The following is an 18,035-nucleotide window of genomic DNA, read 5'->3' on the forward strand; positions in this document are numbered from 1 at the left end:
CGCTCCGATTGGCCGCGAGGGGGCGGCGAGGGGGGCGTGGCAGCGCGGAGGCCCCGCCCCCCGGGGGTGGGGGCGCTGCGGAGCGAGGGAAGGAGACGCTGCCCTTCCGCGGCCATGGCGCGCGCCGCGGGACCGGGCCGGCCCGCCGGGCTCCCCCCGCCGCCGTGAGTGGTACCGCCCGCGCCCCGCGCGGGGACCGCGCCCGCCGGGCCGCACCATTGGTAGTGCGGGGGGGGAGGGGGCAGCGCGGGGATGCGACCCGCGGGGGCAGCGGGATGCGGGGTGTGCTCCGCGGTGGGGTGCGGGGATGCTCGGAGGTGGCGTGCGGGAGCCCCGTTTGCGGGGCCGCGAGGACTGCAGTGCAGGTGCGGGGGGCGGGTTGTTTGGCGGGGCGGGGGGGATGCCCGGGCGGAGCGGCCGCGCTGTCATGGCGGGGTGGGGACCCCGCGTGTGCTCCGCGCCCGCAGCCTCTCGCACTTGACTGCTCTCGGCGGTGCCGTGGCCGGAGAGTTGTGTTTAACCTGGTGGGCAGAGTCCCCCGCCCGTGCCCGGTCCCTGCGGGATGCCCCGGCCCTGAACCCGTTCCCCGCCGTGCTCCCAGGGCGGGTTGGGGCAGTGCGGGCGAGGGGTTGTCGGGCAGGCCCAGGGGGTTGTCACACAGCTCTGGGGTCACCCCGCAGTGCTGTCTGTCGCGCTGTCCTTGAGCACATCGCTCCTCCCCAGCTCCCGGCTGGGCTTTGGGCGAACTCCCGGTCAACCCCCTCCTTGGCGGGTGCCTCGAGCAGGGCAGTGATGCACAGAGAGCAATTATTGCAAATTATTAAAAAATTATTACGAATAACCACATGCGCGTGGGGTTTTTTTGTTTGTTTTTTTTGTTGGTTTTTTTTTTTTTTTTGTATGGGGACTGCAAACAAAATCTCCCCAACCATGTGCAGCCAGTTCTGGTGCCTGTAGAAATCTCTGGCAGGTATCAAATCCCAGGACGCTGCTGCTGCTGCAGAGCAGTTCAGGAATGTGCCCCTGTGGTTGGTAGGACAAGCAAAAGATGCTGGTGAGATGATGTTTTAGATCTCCTGCCAGGCTCTGCTGCTCCAAGTGACCCCGTGTGTGGCTTGTGAAGTGCAGTACCAGGAGGGGCAGCCCTGTGTGTGCATCACTCACCTGATTCTTCTCTGCTTTCCACAGGAGGAGGATTGCTGGATGAAGGCCAAGGCCAGGGCTCAAAGCCAGATGTTAGAGAGAAGCTGGATTTCTTTGTGAGCAGCTCTCACAGCCCCCACAAGTGCCCTTCCCCTCCGTGGCCCTGGGAGGTGCCAAGGTGCCCGTGCAGACATGGCCTTTAGGAGGACAGAGGGAATGTCCATCATGCAGGCCTTGGCCATGACTGTGGCAGAGATCCCCGTGTTTGTTTACACGACGTTTGGGCAGGTACAGCGAGAGGAAAGGCTTTGCTGTCACAGCCCTTGCCCTGTGGGGTTGGCTGTGTGTGTTGTGAGGGATGGAGGCACAGGGGGTGGTGCTGGGGGGTTGCAGTTTGAGCGTTTGGAAGAACTGCAGGGAGAGTTTGGGGTGGTGGAAGTTTCTAAGGGTGGGCTTGGAGAGGGGAGAGAAGCTCTTCCCACATCCCTCCCTGGGGAATGCCTGGGTTCAACCTTTCTCTTTGTGGAAGGCACTATAAAAAGACTTCTCTTTTAAAGAAGAGTAACATATTTCCCACTCGTAGTGATGCGACGCTTGGAGCAACAAAGCTCAGCTTTATAAAGCACACCGGGGTTTCAGAGCTGGATTTGGGTAACCTGGATTGCATCTGCCACAGGCTGTGTGCAAATTTTGCTGCGTGTTTTGGTAATGAGGGTGGAGACCAAGTTCTCCAGGTCCTGTCAATGTGATGCTTCCACAGTTTCTCTGCTGCTGAGTCTCAGCTGTGTGACAGGCACTGCCTGTGGGTGGGAGGGAAAGCCAAGGTGTCTTGTGTTTAACACTGTATTTTAAAAAGAAAAAAAAAGGGTGGTGGAATTGGTTTTTTCACTGTTGCTCTTTCCTGTCTTTTGTGTTCACAGTCTGTATTCTCTCAGCTGAGACTCTCTCCAGGCCTGAGGAAGGTGCTGTTTGCCACAGCTCTTGGGACAGTTGCCTTGGCTCTTGCAGCTCATCAGCTGAAGCGCCGTCGCCGTCGGAAGAAGCAAATTGCTCCTGAGAAATGTGGCTTTAAACCAGGAGGCATCACAGTGCCCATCCTGCCAACCAGAAGGGTCTCCTCCGTGAAGAAAGGTCAGCCTTGCAGAAAAGGAAAATCACCCAGTTCCTCTTGTGAGGGAGCAACGGGAAGTTCCTGACAGGAAAACAAAGGCATTTGTGTGGTGCTTCGATGCAGAATGAAATGAGAAGCCTGAAGCACAGTGCCACAAACACAGAGTTTGGGGAGGAAAGGGAGAGGCCCTAAGCTCAAAGTCTCTAGCAAGAAAGAGGTGGCACTGAGGTTTCCACCAAGGTTTTCAGTTCCCATGCCCTTCCCTGCAGACAGCCTGTGGCTTCCCCCCATGATAACGACGAGGCACAGGGTGACCTGGTTGCATATTGATCTGGTGATGCCAATGTGACGCCTGCCCCAGGGTCCTGTGCTCAGCTCTGGGAGGGGACAGTGGCCTGGGCCAGGTTGGGCCCTCGGGAGTGTCTCTCCAGCTCTGTGGCAGCTCCTGGACCTTGGGCAGCTTCTCCATCTGCTTTATTTTTGGGGTAAGACTGGCCCAGGTGCTCAGCAAAGCACTTTAGGGATTAAGCATTTGATTTGTGAAGTGTGTGAAAATCTTTAGGCATTTTTAACAATAACCAAGGAAGCAATGCCTGTGCTCTGCCTGGTCTGAGGGAAAGTAGAGGAGGACTATTTCCTTGTTTCCTCTTGCCTCTTGCCATCCATAAGCTGTGAATAGATGTTCATTCCTCAGCTTCAGATCCCCAGTGACACCAGCTTTCTTAGTGTGTCATAGCAAAACAGCATCCAGGAGATCCATGACTTATTTTTAGGTATTGGATACTGCTTTGCCCATTCACAGTCATGCTGGACAGGATGATGTTCCCCTCCCTATTCACTGCTCCAATCACCTGTGCCTAAAGTCCTGTTTTTGTGTGACCCTCCCAACTGCAGGCTACTCCAGCAGGAGAGTCCAGAGCCCTGGCAGCAAGAGCAATGACACGCTCAGCGGGATTTCCTCCATTGAGCCCAGCAAACATTCCAGTTCCTCCCACAGCCTGGCCTCGGTAAGGACCTTCCTGGCAGGGCTGGCAGATGGGAGTGCATGTACCTGTAATGAGATCACCAAGTCCTTGGGCTTGTGCTGGCCAGTGGAAAATGCCAAAGCCTTTGGAGCAGAACAGGTTACAGAGTAATTGTAGGGCGGGTTCTGGTATTAACCTTGCATGGAGTGTCTGGAATTCCCTGTATGAAACCAGAGCAGTAATTTCCTGTGGGCAGGAGCTCCAGGGTACAGCCCAGCTCTTTGGTCAAAGAGGAGCTGCAGGAGGGGCTTCCCTGTGGGACATGGGCACAGTTCCTTGTGACCCCCTCAGGGAGTGAGGTTGGTTTGTTGCTGGATCTCACAGCACTGAGGAGCTTCTTTGCCTCCCTCCATGATGGGGGTTTGGGTGGCTCAGCAGCCCTTGTGGCAGCACAGCCCTCCAGTGCTGGGGCTGATCACAGGTTGCTTTGTTGTTAAAACCAAATTAACTACCAAAATCTGATAGCTCTGTTCAGGAAGCAGCACAGGTGAGGACACAGCCTAGTTGTTCTGCCTCTTCCAAAGCCAAAGCAGCAGCCTGTCAGTGCAGGTAATTCAGGCTTAACCAGGCAGGGGAAGCCATCAGTGCTTATATCCACCTCTTGTGAGGCTGGAGACAGAAGTGTTTGTGGCTTCAAGACCTGTTTTACATCCCCATTGCTCAGAGCCTCAGGTTCCCTTGGAGCAGCAGGGGCACAGGTGAAGTTCTGTGACAGTGAAAGCCTCCCTTGGCATTGCCTGGGCTGGGGGGCTGGTTGGCACTGCTGGGGAAGGAGAGGGAAAATCACCCCTCTGAAGGGATCTGTCGGGCACCAGCACCCTACAGTGTGTGCAGCCATTGCTGTGTTTAGTTAGAGCATCAGAAGTTACCAACATCTGTGGAGGGCCTGGTGTGTGTCCAGCAGGCGGCAGTGCCGGCACAGGCCTGTGCCAGCATTCCCTGGAGAACTGGGATGTGATGGGACCTTCAGTGAGGACCAGGCTGTGTCCCGCTCTGGCCTCTTTCCCCTGCAGGGACTCTCACATCCATTTCATTCCCCCGTGGCTTCTCCGTTCCCACAGATGCTGTCCAGGTTTTGTATTGCTGAAGTCTGTTTCTCTTGAGATGAAAGCCACCTATAAGTTCCTTTTTTCCACTGCTGGTGTCTGGGTGGGGATATTCCCACAGGGAGGGATCTGTTCCTGTGTCCCCTTTATTGTGTGGGAGCTGAGCCTGTGACACTGTGCTTATTGATTTCATGTTACTTGATGGACAAACAGCTCATCCTTTGCACAGCTGCAGGTTTTGCCTGTGCTCTCATCTCCTTCCAGGGGCTCCTCTTTGCCATCCAGTGAACTGATGATTTTTAGTTCTGGATCTCAAGGGGATTTATTGACACTCCACAGGGATTGATCAATGGAGGCAGCACAAGAATTCACCTGTCAGCTGATTATTGTAGCTTTTTTCTTGTACCAGGCTCAAGTTTCTCTAAGCCACATGCAAGCACTGATCATGGGTAGTGTTGAACCAGCTCTTTACTGGGTCAGACTTCAGGAGACGTTGATGCCCTGGTGTGAAATTGGACAAAGCTGACCCTTTGCTGTGTGCATTGTAGTGCTCAGCCCTCCCTGGAGAGGGTTTGGTTATAAAGGGAAGAGTGAGGATTCCCCCTGCCCTCTGGGGATTCCTCAGCTGTACTTTTGCTGGGAATCTCTTTGTTTGGACTGTGGTTGTTTCCCCTCCACTTCCAGTGGGTTTTGTGCAGACAGCTGGGGCTGACACGAGCTTTCCATTAAAATCCTGGTGCCTTGGTAGTGATTGCTTTGGAGCTTTCCCAGGCTGTCACCTCCATCAGTGCCCTCCTCCTGGTCCTCATCGTTGTACAGCTCACGTTTCCTAACGAAGCTTCAGCGTAAATTAGTTGGGAAGATATTTCCCACACAGCTTTCTGAGCTTTCAAAGGCACCATTGTGGTGCTGGGCAGACAAGGGCAGGAATTGTCACCTTGTCTTCCCTTTTGAGCAGGGCTCCCAAGCAGGGGGAGGGCAATAACCCTTAATATCCCCTCTGTCCCAGGCAAGGGAGCACCAATATAAGGAAGCAAAAGGGCAAACATGGGGATGGAAAATGACTTTTTGTTAAAATTTAACTGGTGGTGGTGTTTGTGTGGTCTTGCCATCGCTGCCCTTTGAGAGAGCTCAGTTTGGTGCCCTCTGCTCCCTTCTGCAGATGGTGGCTGTCAACTCCTCCAGTCCAACCCCTGCAGGGCTATGGGAGGCCCAGGCAATGGGAGATGCTGGAGCCATTGGTGATTCCAGTGCAGAAAGCCTCTATGTCCAAGGTAAGCAGGCACAAGGGAATATTGCCCTGGGAGGTTTTGGGAACAGGAAGAGGGTGGGAGTTGACACAGAGCACCAGCAGCTCAAAGCAGAGCTCTGACAGGAAGCTCTCTCCACTTCTCCACTTAAACTCAGTCACTTATTGGGTATAAAAAATCACATCTTTTCCTAAAAATACATTTATCTCTCTTGTTAGTGAGTGATTTACTTCCAAAATACTGTTCTTGAGCAACAGGCCTATCTTGTGCAAAGAACAGTATTTTGGAAGTAACATGGCTGATATTTTAACTGTTTTGGGGATGTTCTCCCAACTTTAATCCAAAATAGACCATATTTGAAAGGGGGAGAAATACAATACATTCATTCTTTCAGCTGAGGAGAGATTTCCCTTTGCTGGATTGTCTGAGTGAGCAAAGACTCATCCTGTATTTATGTTCCTGACTGGCCTGGGATTCTCGCAGCTAGTATTTGGTTGCACTTCCAGGCATGGAGCTGTTTGAGGAGGCCCTGCAGAAGTGGGAGCAGGCACTGAGCATCAGGCAGAGGGACAGTGCAAGTACCAGCACCCCTGTGCCCTGGGACAGCAGGAAACAGCAAGAGAGCATGTCTGAGAACATCTCAGAGGTAGGTCCCCACTGCTCCCTTGCAGTTCATAGAATCATAGAATCAATTGATTTGGAAGACCTTAGAGATCATCAAGTCCAACCCTTGGTCCAACTCCAGTCCCTTTACCAGATCATGGCACTCAGTGCCACGGCCAAGCTCAGTTTAAAAACCTCCAGGGATGGGGAATCCACCCCCTCTCTGGGCAGCCCATTCCAATGCCTGAGCACTCTCTCTGCAAAGAATTTTTTTCTGCTCTCCAACTTCAATTTCCCCTGGCAGAGCTTGAGCCCATCGTGCCCCCTTGTCCTATTGCTGAGTGCCTGGGAGAAGAGACCAAGTTGTCAGCTGGGGAACATGCTGGAAAGCCAGCCTGGGTGCTGAAAGCAGTAATTAGTGGGAGGTTAAGAAAGAGAGCAAATTAAGGGCAGAGTTGGGCCAGACTCTGTTTAAGAGCTGTCTGTGTCTGCAGCTTCCTTATGCAATGGGAGTGGGTGTTTTTAATTCCTTTCTCTTTTTAATACGTCTCGCCCCCTCATTCCCCAGCTTTCCTACCCACCTTCCAGCCTCATGTCACTCACTGTCACTCGTGTCCTCCCGTGGCAGAGCCTGGGGTAGGGAAAGGCTGGGATGAATTCAGCTCTGCTTTGCCTGGCAGTGTGTTGTGTCTGTAATTCTGTAATGCATTTGAAAGTGGAGATCTTGATGGTCACAGTTGCTTCCTGGGAATGAATCAACTGGGATTCCTGGGAAGCTGGGTGGGGAGGCAGAGGGCAGCTGCCTGTGCACATCAATGAGGAAAGCAGTGGTAACTTGGTGGGAAATAGGTGTACCCTTGCTCAGAGATGGGTTACTCATTCAGCTACAGCTAAAGAAAGCAGCATTTTAGGACAGCCCTTTGTGCCTTGGACTTGAGGATTATGCAGGGAAGACCTGTGGTAAGAGGAGATCCAAACTGGGATGGCTCAGTGACAGCTACAAGGCTAAAAAGAGCTGCTGTAACTCAGGGCTGTGAAAGCTGCTACGCTCCCAATCTCCCCAGTTCTCACTGGCTCAAAGTATTCTCAGCCCCTTGTAAACAGGGCCTGGTGCAGGAAGTCTGTGGGACATTTGTCTTTTGTGCTGGATGACATTTATCCAAATCAAATCTGGATTCTGTTGTTGGATCTGCTGGAAGAGTCCTATAGGATTTCTAAAACTGCCTTAAAATCGGTTGTTTCATTATCAAAATAGATTTTGTGCTTCCTGTTAATGCTTCTGGGCGAGATACTCGTGCAAACACAGGGGCATGAAGGCAAGATGTAACTCTTATTTTTCTCCCCTTTTTTTTCCTATTCTATGTTGCTCACACCAAACTTTGCTTAGGCCCAGCATCTTAATCCAAGGACTCTCTTATCCAGTTCTGGATACTCTGTTATATCCAACACAGGTTTCCTGATGTGAGTTCCTCTTGAAATTAGGCTAAAGTCACAAGTCACGAGAATTAAGTGGTCTGTAACTCATTAAAATACCTGTTTTTCTGGATGGCAGGTTAAAGTTCTTTAGTTCTTTCTTCCTTTTTTAACAGGAAATGAAAATTGTGAAGCTCAAAAGCCAGAGGGTTTGAATGGGCTGTGTAGAAGCTCCCTGCCTTGTGCATTATTAGCTGCATTGTAGGATTAATGACTCCTCTCTCTTTTTATTTTTAATCATTTAATCTGCAAACTGTAAATCCCATTTTTACTGAAAATTCCCTCCCATATTTGTGCAGTTCAATCTGCCTCTGCCCAGCTGGCTAACTAAGGGTGGCATTTCTGTATGTTCAAGGAGGAGTCCCAGAAAAGGGAGTTTGCTGAGAAGCTGGAGTCCCTCCTGCACCGAGCCTACCACCTCCAGGAAGAGTTTGGATCCTCGCTCCCATCAGACAGCATCCTGCTGGATCTGGGTAGGGCACCTGGGGTAGACATGCATTAAAAAATGCCAGTTTTTAGTCTGGTTTTATGTGCTTTCTGTAAGCCAGGTGGTGGAGGAGTGACACAGGGCTGCCTGTGGGGAAGGGAGAGAGGACAGGAGCTGGGAGAAATGGTAGTGCAGGAGCTCCAACACATCCAGGTTCTTTCTGTCCTCCAGAGAAGACTTTAATGCTTCCGTTGGCGGATGGGTCGCTGCGACTCCGGACGGATGATGAGGACAGCTCAGCTTCTGAGGATTCCTTCTTCTCTGCAGCAGAGGTGACCTAAGTGTCAGTTTGGAGGGAAGGCACAAAGGCAGCAGAGCCAAGCACACCTTGGTAGAGGAAGATGATAAAACTCAGCAACAGCCCCAAGCTGGGGGGTTCATGATGCATGAAAAGCTGTTTAATTAGGGGGATGCTGTTCCAACCAGCGCTTCATGTCATCTTCCTGTCTGCTGTGGAAAATGTGCCATAACAGTTAGGAATGTACTGTTACCTAGCCTGAGGTGGCTTGGTTGTGTAAGTTTTAGGGGATATTGAGCTGAGACAGCTTTTGGGGGAAAAGAAGCATCCTTGCATGAAATAATTGCCACTGACAAACTTTGCTAGCTTAGGATTCTGTGGTTCTATGCAGAAAGGCCCATCTTGCTTGTGTGCAGTCTCTGAGTATGTGCAGATACTTACTGAGATCCTTTTGTGTCTCTTGCCACCTCTGCAGCTCTTTGACTCTCTCCCCTTTGAGGAAATGCCCTTCCACCTCTCCAGGCCAGCGGCAGCGTACGAGGAGGCCCTGCAGCTGGTGAAGGAAGGGAAGGTCGCGTGCCGGACACTGAGGTGAGGTGCCAGCTGGAGTTGTGAGGCTCCTCAGAGCAGTGTCAGCACATCATCTGCCTTTGAGCAGCCCCACAACCAGAGAAACCCTTTAGGGTCGTAAATTCACAGCATCCTTCCTGCTGGTCTGGACTTTCCAGGGAATCAGCCACCAGATTTTAGGACATGCATGTTAAGAACGAGTAATTGTCCCAGGATATTAGTAATAGGCAGTGTGACTGTTCTGGGACACTGGCATAGCCTTTCACTGTCACAGCCTGGCAGAGGGACTATGGTTCCCCAGGGAGCTGGACAAAGGGAACGTGGTTGTTCCTTTCTCTTGTGCACAGACTGGGAATTAATTCTTTTGGATTTAGGAGACCACAGTTGGCAGGAACAGCAACATCAGGAGTACTGGAATTCATGCAATGCTCCCCCTTTCCCTCTAGGACGGAGCTCCTTGGCTGCTACAGTGACCAGGATTTCCTGGCGAAGCTGCACTGTGTCAGGCAGGCATTCCAGGTGAGAACTGCTCCAGGCTCCCAAGTTTCCTGCCAGCAGCACATTCTCCTCCACCAGTGCAGGGTTGAAATCTTTACCTCTCTAGAGCAAGTCAAAGAAGCAGCAGCCAAAACCCCCCTTGGTTAATTCTGCAGTCCCATTCTGATCAATTTGATTTGGAAAGAGAATTCCCTGGTCCCTGTGCCCAGTTGGTGTGGGTGGTTCCATGGCCACTGCTGCTGGTTTAGTTCTGGGAATTTGGGGAATTTCAGAGTTGCCCAAAAGCTTTTGCTCACTCTTACGAACTGGTGTCAGACCTCTGAGGTGGGGGAGCAAGGTTTCCTTCCTCCCACAGTCCTCTTCCTGGCAGTGCATGGAGCCTGAACAGCAGCTTCCAGTGTTCTTGACAATTTCAGTCTTTCAGTCTATTTTAAACTTGCTTCCTGGAGAGAGCAGTTTTGTTTTCCAGACTCCAGCTTATGAAAGGTTAATGACACTACTTTGTGTCCTGTCCTTTTTTCCCTCCCAGCTCAGGATTTGTGTGGGTGCAGCTGCTCACACGACTTCTGTGTTCCCTCTGCAGGAGCTGCTGGAGGATGAAAGCAATCAACTGTTTTTTGGGGAGGTTGGGAAGCAGATGGTGATAGGACTGATGACAAAAGCTGAAAAGGTAGGAAGTTTGTGTAACAACTAAGTTGTGTCTTGAGCACAAGGACATTTGTTCCTCCATCCCAACCTGGAGTTTGTCTGGTGTGTTGGAAGAAGAAAACTTCATCTGCATGTGATTGTTGTGATGTTGATGATCGCTCAAAACAAAGTAGTCAAACTTTGCTGAAATGTGCCCACAGCTGTTGTACCTTCTGAAGTGTTCTGTTTCTCTGCTCTCCCAGAATCCCAAAGCTTTCCTGGAAAGCTACGAGGAGATGCTGCGTTATGCCCTGAAGCAAGAGACCTGGCCAACTACTCAGCAGGAGCTGGAGGGAAGAGGGGTTGGTAAAGACATTATCTTTAGAGTTACAGAGGAGTTGGAAGGTAGTTGTTGCCCAGAGAGGTTATGGACTCCCCATTCCTGGAGGTGTTCAAGGCCAGGCTGGACGAGGCTCTGAGTAACCTGGTCCAGTGGGAGCTGTCCCTGCCCACGGCAGGGAGGTGGAACTGGATGGTCTTTAAGGTCCCTTCCAACCCAGACCATTCTGTGATCCTATGATAGTGGATATGTAGGAATGGCTCAGGAGTGAAGGAGCTGGTGCTGAATAAGGTTACATTGACTTCAGCTTGGTGTGTTGCTTTAAACCAGAAAAGTCTGTCTCTTTTTTTTGAACCTGTTCCCTTTACTGTTCTGCTCTGTGACAGGTGGTGTGCATGAGCTTCTTTGACATTGTGCTGGACTTCATCCTCATGGATGCTTTTGAGGACCTGGAGAACCCGCCCTCCTCCGTGCTGGCCGTGCTGCGCAACCGCTGGCTCTCCGACAGCTTCAAGGAGACGGTGTGTGACACAGGGATCCTTGTGCTGGGCCCGAGATCACAGTGCCAAGGCCAGAAAAGAGCATAACCTCGTCTGCCCTGGCTGAGCTGAATTCTCTCTTTGTAAACACTGTGCTTTCCTGAAGCTCTGAACAACCATCTTCTGGAACATGGAAATTGTTTACAGGAAAGCTTTCCTTATTTTGGAAGCATCTCGTTGGCAACCAGATTTACTGCTCTGGGGGCTTTTATCAGTGGTGCCATGGGGATGTTAGAAGATGACAACACTTACCTTCATGAGTGAGAATCAGAGGATCAACATGAAGGGAAAAATATGTGTGTACTTTAGCACGTGACCTTTCATCTGGTGGTACCTCAGCAGACACTGAAGCTCAGATTGCCGTGCTTTCCTCTAGTCCTGCCCCAGCTGCATGTTTAAGAATCAGACGGTTGGGAGGCACCTTTTAACAGCTGTGTGTTCACTGTGAAGCGTGGCCTGTTGGGCAACTATGTCAGATCATATTAGAAATCTTCAAAAACCCTTCGGCTTCTCTGGAATGGATCTGGAGTGGCTAAATATGCTTCCAGTTCACTTCAATTTTGTCATTTTAGAGTTGTTGGCAGAAAAGAGCCACTGCTTGGATGTTTTGATGGCAATGTGTTGGTAAACTGTGTTTTAGGTAATCCCAGTAACTGGTGGTCTCTCTCTTTTCTCAATCATAGGCTCTGGCAACTGCCTGCTGGTCAGTTCTGAAAGCAAAGAGGAGGCTCTTGATGGTAAGAAAAATGAATTAAAAGGGGAAGAATCTAATGTATTTGCAGATGAAAAGAGAAAACCTAGATCTTGACAAAACATAAACTCTTAAGTGGTGTAAGACTGAGCTGAGTCACATTCTTAGTGATGCTTTAGGGCCCTGGGGTCCTGCTGTCATTGCTCCAGTGCTGTGCCAGTATTTTACTGTGTCAGTCCCAGTTAATTCTCCCTTTTTCTTAATGTGAGGATTCAAAAGACAGCATTGCCTGTCTGATGTTCCCTCCCCCTGCTTACAATACTGTAGGAATGGCCACAGACCCCAAGCAACAAGGGACTGCTCCTGAATTGTATTTTCCTTGCTGGCAGCACAAGGAATGGCTCAGGGACTTCTCCACTCCCCAGCTGATGCTGACTCATTATTATTACTTGACGAGTTTCATTTAAATCTGTGACTTTCTACAGTATGACTGGATGAGTTCATGGACCTGGGGAACAGGAAGCCACAACTTCACAACCCCAGTTCTGCCACAAGTTCTGTGGCCTCTGGCAGGTTTTCAGCTCGATGCCACAGCCAGCTGGTAGGATGGGGTTTGCCTTGTGAGGTGGCACAAAGGGAAGTGAGAGCATTGGAAGCTGTGCTGGTGCTGTCATGCAGTAGCTCTGCCTTGGATAGTTGTGTCCTTCCCTGGCTTGGGCTGGAGAGTTTAAATTGAGGCTGTAAAGACTGGCTGGTGGTTGCTTTTAATTTTCTTCTGTTTATTTTCCTCTTGAAATAGTAGTTTAGAAACATGAAGATAGTTATCCTTCAAGAGATCTAAAAGATAAATGTAGTTCTGCAGGAAGAGATGTTCTAATAGCTCTTAACTTCAGTTACTGAAGCTCAGTGCTTTCTGGCAGGGAATTTGGTAGCTGATATGGAATAAGCTGCTAATTCTGTCTGAGAATAAAGACCAATCAATTCTTGCCTTCCCTGTGGCAGGTACCAGATGGATTTATCTCTCATTTCTACTCCGTATCGGAGCATGTCAGTCCTGTTCTAGCCTTTGGTTTTCTGGGGCCCAAGCAGCAGCTCTCTGAAGTCTGCAGTTTCTTCAAGGTAAGGTGGTTTTTCTGTGCCTGGTCTATGTGGGACTCCTGTCTTGCAGCTGCAGGTGTGTGCTCTTGGTGACTGACATGGCATTAAGATACGTGACTCTGTACAAAAGCCTTTTAAAAATCACTTGTTTCTGAGATGCAAGTTGCTGAATTCAGATTGATAAGGATTCCCAACACAATTTACCACAGCTGACAACAAAAACATATGATGAGATCAACTTGCCAGTATTGGAAAAGATTATGGGTGCATATCACCGAGAATATTTTGTGTAAGAGTATCTTACAACTTACATATTTGATCTTAAAGTCTGAATGCTTGTGTTGTGATTGATAATGTCAGGACAAATTGTGTTGCATTCATTAAATGTTTGCATGGATATTGCCATGGACATCAGCATTGCTTTCCTGGCCTCAAGAGCTCTGCTGTCCTGTTTCAGAGGCACGAGGGGGTCTGTCCACCAGAGCAATCCCCAGCCTGACGCAGGTCTTTGGATGACAGACGTGCAGAATTCCTTGGATTCTATGCCTGCCCAGTCCAGGCAGCTGGTACCAGCAGGTGGAAGGAGCTCTCCTGACTGTAACCCTTCCTTTTCTTGGCAGCACCAGATCGTGCAGTATCTGAAGGACATGTTTGATTTCGACAACGTGAGGTACACGACGGTGCAGTTGCTGGCAGAGGACATCCTGCAGCTGTCGCGGCGGCGCAGCGAGATCCTCTTGGGATATCTGGGCACCGAGAGCGCCCCGGAGATGAACGGCACACTCCCTGGGGAGACAGAGCCACTGAAGGAGGAGCTCATCTGAGGCCAGGGATGAAAACACTTTTGTACAAGGACCTTTTCCTCCCAGAGGTGGATAAAACTACCTGCAATGTGCAGCGGTGGCAGCAAGAGCATCTCAACACACCTGGTGGGACCTTCTGCTTTTTGTAGCCAGTAGTGTTTGCTGGGATGGATCCAGGACCACTTGCCCGCTTATGGTTCGATTTCTTCTTTGTTCCACCTTCCTGTTCTTTTTATTATTATTACTTTTAATGTGTCATATATACATTGTGTCCTGAACTGCCCAGGCCCAGATTTTTGCCCAGTTCTCTTGAATAGGGCCAATGTTCCTGTTTTGCCTGGGTGTTTGCTGGGAGGCAATCCCTCAGGTTTATGGTGTGGGAACAGGAATACCATTAGTAAATTCTCCACTTGACCATTAGCTTCTCAAGGAGACTTTGCTTGCTTTGGGAGTTTCATTACCGTTCCTGTCTGCTGTGTTCCTACAGACATTAATTACTGCTGACTTTTACCTTCTGTGTGTTGACACATTCAATGTGACTAGTGAAGGTTTCTTTCCTGTGGAGGGAGAAATAGTTCTGTAAAGCACTGAAGTAAAATGCAGGCTGAAGTTTTAGGGGAATTGCTGTGTTCCCTTGGTGTTGCTGCTCTTTGCAGATCAGATGATGGGTTCTGTGTTGTGATCATCCTCGCTCAGGAGGTTGCTGAGGTCTGTGTTTGCCCCTAAGGCAAGATAGTTTGAGGAGGGGATTTGCATTGTGCCTGTGTGTGCACAAAGTCTTTACTGTCCATCAAAGTGCCTTGCTGGATTTCAGAATGAGCCAGCAGCAGTCTTTGCTGGGTAGGAGGTGTGAGGTGTGTACAAGCAAGAGGGAAATGGTGTAATGTGGTGCCTTTTGCTGTTATGCACAGGGTGGTAAGAGGTGTGGATGTTGGATGTGTGTACAAAAGGGTTCTGTGTGCAGAGAGTTGGAGAGCTGGGGTCAGGCTTCTGGAGAGGAAATGACTCTTGGTGATCTGTCAGTCCTAAGAAACAGAGCATAGTTTTGGGTAATGATGAAACGTGTGTTTGTATGACCTGGTAGTGCTGGGGTTGGATCTCCTCAAGTGCTGTGATCCCGACTGCACAGCCAGCACCTGGAATGTGGCTGCTTTGGGATGTGAGCTGAGTTGGATACTCATGTAGGGCAGCAGCAGTGCTGGACTTACAGAATCACAGAATATGCTGAGTTGGAAGTGACCCATCAGGATCATCAAGACTGACACCTGGCCCTGCACAGACACCCCAGGAATCCCACCCTGTGCCTGAGAGCGTTGTCCAAATGCTCCTTGGACTCAGGCAGGCTTGGTGCTGTGACCACTGCCCTGGGGAGCCTGTTCAGTGCTCAACCACCCTCTGGGGGAAGAACCTTTTCCTGATACCCAACTTAAACCTGCCCTGATTCAACTTCATGCCATTGACTTGAGGCAGTCCTGGCTTTTGCATGAGGTTTGCAGTAGTTTGCTGAGTCCTCTGAGTGCAATAGCACAGATAAAGGTTGAGGGTCCAGCCTGTGCTTCCTCCCATTTCAGTCCATGTAAAGCTCCAGGTCCCACCCTTGGAATGGGGAGGTCTTCAGGACTTCCACAAAATCATGAGCTTCATGGTTTTTGTTCCAGGATGATTAGGTACCCCTTGTTCTGTTCCAGGCAGAAGACACAAGGCTTATCCAGCCATGAAGGCAGTTAAATGCCTCCCTGACATCCAATCCCGTCAGATCTCGGAAGCTCAGCAGGGTCAGCCCCGGATTAGTACTTGGATGGGAGACCTCCTGGGAAATGCCGGGTGCTGTAGGTTCTAGTCCTGAGGACTTCAATGTCACTGTCCAAGCTCGCTCGGCCGTGGCAGATGAACCTCAGGACTTAAACGGTGGGGCCAGTTCTGCGCACGCTGAGCCTCACCTAAAATCCACTGCGCAGGCTGGAAGGGCCCACCCACGTGGGGACAGCCCTGCCCAAATCTGCGTTCGCGAAGCTGAGCCACACACACACACTATCCAGCCATATTTTTGCAAAGGAAAACAAAACGTAAGAGTCTGAAATTTCCATATGAGTGGAAAGTGAGTGCATGGACTTGGAGAATACAGATCTTGTTCCTCTTCAGATACCTAATCTGGATTCTGCAGGTAGGAAGTAAACAGAGAAAAAAGTTAACAGGAGGGTGTAAAAGGAGAGATAAATGTGCTGTGCCATGTGCTCTGGGATGACCAGAGCAGGGAGGTGGGACCTGATGGCCCACTGTGGTCCATTCCAATCTGATACACTCTGTGGTTCTGTGATTCCCTGAAATGCTCCTGAGATGTTTGCAAGAGGGTAAGTGTAGAGCGCGTAACATCTGTTGCTCTGTAAGCACAGCAGGCTGATGTGGCTTATCCTGGAAACCAGATTAATGCAATAAACAGGACAATGCTGAGGCAGAAATGAGGAGCAGCTGCCCCAAGTGAGGCTGCCCGGAGTAAACTGTTATGAGAGGGATTTAAGGGACAACAGTTGAAACTAGGAAAGGTCTCAGGGGTGTCTTGCTCCCTGGTATTGTGCAGGAAGAGGAGAAACAGGATGTTGTATTAGCATGACACACCTGGTACATGTAAACTGTGATTCAAAGGATGGTATATTCTGAAAGCAAGTTACTTTGCCAAAAAATAGAATGTTTATTGTGCTTTGTGCTCTTATATGGCTGGTTTAGAAGAAAGTAACTTCAGCTTTTGTATAGTGGTTAAAAATATGCTAAAATGTGAAGATTAATGTAATGAGGTGGATTGTAATTCTGAACAATCACTGCTGTTAAATCCTCATTTTTAGAGTTGTTTTATGTGTATTTATTTGTTATTTTGAGTGTGTTTTGGCCTCAGTGCTCGGGCAGCCTGCCTGCTTTGTGTACAGACAAGAACACTGGCTGCTGACTTTGGGCTTTCTGCATCCTTGAGGGAGAGGAGGCTGAAACAGGGTCCCCCTGAAGCAAACACTAACTTGCACTATGGCTGAGAAATTGTAAATTCCTAATCAATCAAATGAAGAAAGACTGTTTTATTACAGCTTGATGCTTTTTTTTCCCCTTAGCCCTTGTTGCAAATCAGGCACACAGCCCTCCCAGTGAAGGTAAAGAGGAATCTCCCTCAGAAACTTCCACATGGAGTTCTCCCTCAGCCCACAACACTGACTTGGTGCTGCACCAGTCAGGGTTGTCTGCCGAGATGAACTGGGATTACCATTCCTGGGATGGGTCTCATTTCATGCTGCTCTTTGTCCCTCCCCAATCCCAGCGTGGCTCCAGAGGAAAGGCAGGGATGTGTTTGCAGCCTCTGGAGGGAATTGCAAGGATCAGTGGGCTCAGAGGAGCTGTGCCTGTGGAAGAAGCTCTCCCTGGCCTCAGGACTGGGGTCAGTGACCTGCTGTGTTCAGCTCCTGAGCAGGGCCTGGGGCTGCTGCCACTGATCCCAGAGCAGGACTTGGCCCAAGTGGTGACTGTCTCAGACTCACCTGTTTGCTGGGTAGAGTAAAAGGCTATGACAGAACACCCACCTGCCCTCTGGCTCCCTGGGATCCCTGGAATATCCTTTCCTCAGCATATTGTGTTTAGCAAAGGAAATTCTTCAGCATTAGTAGCAGGCATAGATTTGGTTAGAATCCCTAGAGATAAGAAATTTGCCTTTTTTTTATTATGAACCCTTATTCTCAAAGGGTTAAATCAGTCTGGGCTGACACTTGCAAGATTTTAACACTGATGGGGATTTAAAGTGGCTTAGCAGCTATGAAATAAAATCCCTCAATAGTTTCTGATGCTTAAACAGAATTTAAAATATGCATGATTTTCATTTTTTCTGTGGAGGTTGTAACAAGCTCACCAGTGGTTAAAGTACATACTCAGTACTTTAGTATGTATGTAGAGACTATGCCAAATGGCTTTAGGAGGGTCTTTATGATCTTTAAAGCACATTAATAAAAAAATTGAGGAAAAAATCTGCCTTGTATCTACAAGATCAGTGTGGCTTTGAAGAGCATGACTTGTGCTGTCTCATACAGGGGTGTGGGAAAGCAGGATTTTATTTACCCCTTTTCAGTAGAACATTCCTCTGCCATATCTGAAACTAATGAATGTAAACCTGTGCCTATTTTTTTCTTGATTTCCTAAAGGTGTAAAAATCTGTTCTTGTTTTGCTTCTATCTTCTTCTTTGCAGCTAATTTTTTTTAATATCTTTAATCTTAGGATGTGGGCATTACAAGTCAAATAAAACTTTCCTTCATTGATTGTGGGTTTTGTTTCTAAATTTTCCTGGCAACACCTGCTAGAAACTTGGTCTTTGGTTTCTGATTTAAGTGACAGCTGTGGTGACACCTTTGGTGATAGTCATGGTATAGAACAAGGTTTGCTCTTCCTAGAGTTGAAATTATGAACTTAAAGGGTTTAAATGTAAACTTATAGGGTTTGTTTGCATGGGGAGTTTTCCATGGCA

The 18,035-nt window shown here is 49.5% G+C and overlaps 1 protein-coding gene across 3 annotated transcripts; it reads left to right on the plus strand.

Annotated features, from left to right (window-relative positions):
* The first annotated feature begins 59 nt into the window (after positions 1-59).
* MIGA2 (mitoguardin 2) lies at positions 60-17,830 on the plus strand. 3 transcript variants are annotated; one of them, XM_071574201.1, is made up of 16 exons: positions 60-164; positions 1,189-1,431; positions 2,064-2,274; positions 3,149-3,261; positions 5,488-5,599; positions 6,082-6,221; positions 8,007-8,124; positions 8,310-8,410; positions 8,852-8,967; positions 9,393-9,465; positions 10,028-10,114; positions 10,335-10,433; positions 10,798-10,932; positions 11,634-11,687; positions 12,644-12,760; positions 13,360-17,830. In XM_071574201.1, the coding sequence occupies exons 2-16, from the start codon at positions 1,336-1,338 to the stop codon at positions 13,561-13,563; spliced, it is 1,776 nt and encodes a 591-aa protein (XP_071430302.1). In that variant the 5' UTR covers positions 60-164; positions 1,189-1,335; the 3' UTR covers positions 13,564-17,830. The 3 variants fall into 3 exon arrangements, with proteins under 3 accessions (XP_071430302.1, XP_071430304.1, XP_071430303.1); XM_071574203.1 differs by having other exon boundaries at positions 8,010-8,124; XM_071574202.1 differs by lacking the exon at positions 60-164 and adding an exon at positions 278-365.
* Positions 17,831-18,035: the final 205 nt, after the last annotated feature.

Source organism: Pithys albifrons, chromosome 20 (genome assembly GCF_047495875.1).
Source record: "Pithys albifrons albifrons isolate INPA30051 chromosome 20, PitAlb_v1, whole genome shotgun sequence".
Lineage (NCBI taxonomy): Eukaryota > Metazoa > Chordata > Aves > Passeriformes > Thamnophilidae > Pithys > Pithys albifrons.